General features: G+C 32.3%; 1 protein-coding gene across 1 annotated transcript; it reads right to left on the minus strand.

Moving 5' to 3' along the window:
* Positions 1–906: 906 nt before the first annotated feature.
* SUB1 (calcium ion binding protein) lies at positions 907–3,331 on the minus strand. The gene is made up of 3 exons (XM_079078669.1): positions 3,114–3,331; positions 1,257–2,963; positions 907–1,154 (listed from the first exon to the last, which is right to left on the minus strand). Exon 2 carries the CDS (start codon positions 2,950–2,952, stop codon positions 1,261–1,263), a length of 1,692 nt encoding a protein of 563 aa, XP_078934795.1. The 5' UTR covers positions 2,953–2,963; positions 3,114–3,331; the 3' UTR covers positions 907–1,154; positions 1,257–1,260.
* Positions 3,332–5,354: the final 2,023 nt, after the last annotated feature.

Raw genomic sequence — 5,354 nt, forward strand, 5'->3', positions numbered from 1 at the left:
CAAAAAAGTCACAAATTGTAACTTCTTCAAAACTCTTTTTCAAAGGCTAAACCAAAAATTGTTTAAAAGGTTGGTATTCAAACATTTTTTTTAACTTATTGATTTTTCAAGAAGTCGATAAGTTAAAAATGAGTTTTTAGATAAATCACAAACACCCTCTAAGGTCCTGTCATCCCATCTAACACTAGTTAACTATATACTCAAATTTGGAGCAACTTTTATCTTTATGTTTGACAATCTAAAAAATAAGTTTTTAAGCTAACTTTTTAAAAAAGTATTTTGACTAGTTTTTTCAGAAGTTTATTAAAAAATTTCCAAATATAACTTTTAATTATTATAAAAAAATATATTTTTCTAAATACTCTTTTGTGTCATTTTATATATTTCACATAACTTATTAGTTTAGTTTTTACCAAATATTATTTTTATCAGCTAACTTATATTTTTTCAATTATTAATTAGCTTTTCAGTTATCATGTCAAACATAATCCAACGTAATCCAATCTACTCATAGACTATTCTTATCAACTAGTCTTTCAACTAACACACCAATCGGTCTTAATCTACTCTACTCCTAGACTGCTTCTAATTCTACCTTATGACAAATAGAACTTGAAACATAGGCCTAAAAAAGATGACAACACCTAACTAATATTATAAATAGAACTTGAAACATAGGCCTAAAAAAGATGACAACACCTAACTAATATTATTGAGCTAGAAGCCTTTTAAATAAGGGCAAACTTTTAAAGGGACAAGCCATGAGCATATCCCAATATTTATACTAAAATATATATAAATTGAACCATGTAGTATATCTTGCAACATCTTACTTTCATAAAAATCCAATCTACAAAATATCAAACACCAATATATTGTAGAGAAAATAAACTTCACAACCAAATATGAGTTTAGAAAGTATTTGTCTTGAATTCCACAACAAATATTCTACAAGGAATATATATAAAAAATAATCATACATTTTTTACCCAAATCAATTTTAACCACAAAAACTACTCATTTCCATATCATTTTTGCATAAAATCTCTATCAAATACAATTAAACAAACAAAAACAAATTTACAAATTACTTTATAAGCTTTTCCAAAGTTCCTCCCTCTTTCATTTTCATCACAATCTTCCAATTCTACCCCCTACACCATAACAACTTATTCATGAATACATTCATCATCACATTGAATATAAAACATATTGTAATGAAATAATGGAATAAAGAAAAAAGAAAAAAGTCAAACCTGGTCAACACGTGTTTATCCCATCTTTGCAATCTTTAGTCAAATTATAAAAAGTCTCAATTTGTGTCTTTGCTCTATATAAAACCTCAGTATCCACTGCAACTCTCATATATCCATCAAACTCAACAGGATTTCCACCATTTAAGACACGTGTCTCATTATACCACTCACTTGTATTCCCCCATAACTCCTTATAATCATCAAGCAAATGAACTTTATAATGAGACCTTAATCTATCAAAATAATTATAAAACTTTTCATTTGTAGCAACATAAAGATTCCTCCATGGTTGTATAACATTTAGAAGCTTTACAACTAAATTATCAGGTGACGTGTCATCATCTAAATGAGGCCACATGTTTTTATTTTTCGCCTTTTCACCTCTAACAACATGAACAGCATCAAAATCCCAATCCATTTGTCCACTTATTTCAGATACTATGTTCATTAATCTTTTTGATTTGTACAATGAATGCCATGGTCTTTGAATGTAATTTGAAGCTTTGCTTTCACAAACTCTATACCAATAGTTTTCAGGTTCAGGGGTATCGAATTGTCTCCAGATTATTGTGGATTTATCTTTTTTTAATTGCATTGGTGTGATTTTGTAAGATGGAACTTTTCTTAAGGGGATTTTCCTTTTGTTTCTCTTTTCAAATCTTCTCCAATCTTTGAGAAACTCTTCTTCTTCAACTATTGAAGAACTTTCTTTCAGATGTTCAAAGTCGAAATAGAATCTGAAGTCTTTTCCTTCTTCGTCTTTTCCACTTGATGTGTAATCTGATGCTAAACAAACGCTTAAATCCATAACAAATGTGCGATTTAAATATTGAGCTTCACCTAGGGCACATAAGAAGCTCCAAATGTAGTGATTCATGTTCTTACAATAATCCCCTCCTCGTGAATAATATAAATATTTCCCGTTTCTGAAAGATTGATCTGAACCTAGAATTGGAATTGTATCGTTGATTTCATCATCACGGAAAGAAGAAGAAGAGAAATTCGATCGGATTCCAGTTCTGGTGGAATTGTTGATTCTATTCCTGGGACGACGAGCATTGACACCGGAATGCCATCCTTTTGCTCCGATTACTTTGTAAGTGCAGGAATCGGTGAATCCGATCCTGAACCTTCTGAAATCTCTATACCTTCTCCAGGATTTCTCTTTCCGATTCCGGAATCTCCATGTGACATCACATTCGTTTGGATTTGAGGTGTTGACTGGTGTTTGATAGTCGAGAAACACTATTGATTTGAAGTGTTTTAGGTTGAATTTCTTGATAGCCATTAAAACTCCCCTATCGGAACAGTTTACTAATTTTGTATCATCGCAAGCACCAGAGCTCAAGCTTAGATTCGTACCTTTTTCTTCTGATTTCTCGATTGTTGGGGAGTTTTGTGAGTCGCTTGACTCGACATCAGCTTCGGAAGGAGCTGGACTTGGGCTGAGAAGAGCCATTCCGATGTCTTCCCCGGTTTTGAGGACTGAGTTATCTGTCTGAAACGTGGCATTTTCCACCTCTGTGAAAACCCTAGTTAGGGCTCTCGAAGATTCCCATGGATCGGGTGGTTGGTATGTTATCGCGATTACAGTAAATACAAGAACAGTGAATACAAACACGGAGAAGCAGACATTGCTTATGAGCTTTATTAGGTTTTGCCCGATCGGATCTGTCGTGGAATTGGCTTCTTTCATCTAAATTTCAGCTATACAATAAACAAATTCAAGGTAAAAATTGTTCATTTAGCATATCGTATTATCATTCATATGATGAATTAGGAAAACTAAGAAGACAATGTAAATGATATCACACAGAAAGAAATCCGAATTGAAAATTTGTATTTCGATGTGCTTACCTCTGGTTTTGATATAGATCTGTAGTTACTCCAGAAGGCGATGTTAATGCATGATCAAGGCTTGAATTACTACAGATCTGAAATGGAGGACAGATGTAGTAGTGGATCTAATGGAAGATGAAGTTAGATGCGTGGAATGAAAGATAGAACACTGAAGTAGCTGAGAAAGATACACTACACCGACTGTTTCGAGTTGAGTAAACACGCAAAAAGCTACTTAACTCTCCAAAAGACAAAACATCCAATAACACCAAGCAAGTGATGTATACAATTCAGGAAGTGACCTTCAACTATTGCCTTGTTTACAGCTACTACCCTAAAATACATTTATGTTTTTTTTGAAGTATTGACCTTAATGGCCACCAAAAGATATATTATATAAGAATCAAACGTACGGCTGTAAACGAACTGAACGTTCAACGAACTGTTCATGAACCGTTCGGCGGTAAGTTCGTTTATGTTCGTTTATTTAATAAACGAACGAACATGAACACAAATTATCGTTCGTTTAGTTAAACGAACGAACATGAACAATGGTCTCGTTCGTTCAATTATGTTCGTGAACGTTCGTTTATGTTGTTCGTTTATGTTCGTTCATATAAGTTCATTTTTTGTTCACATATGTTTAATTGTGTTTGATTACATTAGTGTATTATATGTTAGTTTATGTTTATTTATCTTCAATTATGTTTTTTTTTATCTCTGCTCATTTACGTTTGTTTGTTTATGTTCGTTTAGCATGTTCACGAACATAAACGAACGAACATGAACAATGTAATTTGTTAAACGAACGAACATGAACAAGAAAACTCGTTCGTTTATCCGTTCGTGTTCGTTTATTTGTTCGGCTAACTTAAACGAACGAACATGAACAAGTCACGTTCGTGTTCGTTCGGTTCGCTTACAGTCTTAATCAAACGAGTTCGAAAATTGCAAAATACGATGTTCTTCGAAGTTTTATACTTTCAAATAGAAAAAGTGTTGTTTCCATAAAAATTTTCGAAAAGTACTGATTTTCGAAAGTAATTCGAATTCTCCGAACATTTTTAATATTTTTCAAAAACTTTTAAGATGAAAAGATATTTCGAATAGATATGTCAATTTCGAAATGTCGACATAGTTTCTTAACATTTGGTAAAGACACTGTTTAATAAAATTGTATATAAACTTGTTTTTGGGCTCACATAGAATATCAATCACGAAACAATACCAATATAGGGACAACATTGAACAATTAGTCCATATCCTTTGCAAAAAGTCTCAATAACTATAAAATATGTTACACAATAGTCCACCTTTCAATTGCATATGTGTTTGGTCCCTCGTACATGTAAATTGACTATATATATTTTTAAATTTATTTTATAATTTTTAACTAGTTTTAATAATAAATAAATAGAATAGATCCCTCACCTCCATCATATTCAAGGCAACCCTTTTCCTCTTCCCTCTTCATCTTTTATACACTTCACCCCTTTTTCCTTATATGAAATTTAACCCACCCTTTTCCACACCTATGTATTGTAACATCTCTTGTTTTCCATAACCGAAAAAAACTTTTTCTTTATGCTTCTTTGGCAGAAGGATTCGAAAGTGGCCTCACTTCACTCGCCTCCCTTCCGGTCGCCTCAGCTTCTAATTTAAAAATCATAACATCTTTATTTGCGAAAAATCTCAGTATATTAAAACATTTTTTGAGTACATATGTTTGTTTCAAAATAATAAAACTCTAAGGATATCATAATCAATACACAAGATAGTTACATCGTAAAGACATAACGATCCTAAACACTATTGCACGTCTTCTCTTTAATCATTCATCATCTTATTCAAGTCTCCACTAGTCTTAACAGTACTACCTATGATGCATATAAAATGAGTAGTTCAGTTAGGAAACCTGGTGAGATACATAGAGCTTTCAATCCCACAATATTATTATAATATTAATCCATAATCAGTAACCTGCAAAAACCAACTGTTATCCAACAACATAACATAAATATCTATAAGATCTTTTACCCTTAGTTACCCACTTCGTCGATCCTCACATATTTATCCTAGAACAATGATTTTATAATGTATATCATGGGGGATCACCGTAAGGAACGAGTTGACTATACTGCTTCAGTGATTTCTTAGCAGCAGACGTTAGTCAATAAAGGCAACAATGAGGGATAGAGTAACTCGAATTAACATATAAACATTTTCCTTGGATTAGTATGATTCATTAACACCACAAGA

Source organism: Lactuca virosa, chromosome 2 (genome assembly GCF_052849685.1).
Source record: "Lactuca virosa cultivar CGN04683 chromosome 2, Lactuca_virosa_CGN04683_v6, whole genome shotgun sequence".
Classification (NCBI taxonomy): Eukaryota; Viridiplantae; Streptophyta; class Magnoliopsida; order Asterales; family Asteraceae; genus Lactuca; species Lactuca virosa.

Bases quoted from the DNA above. Each gene is read 5' to 3' on its own strand.
- SUB1 (XM_079078669.1), bottom strand. From the start codon at position 2,952: ATGAAAGAAGCCAATTCCACGACAGATCCGATCGGGCAAAACCTAATA.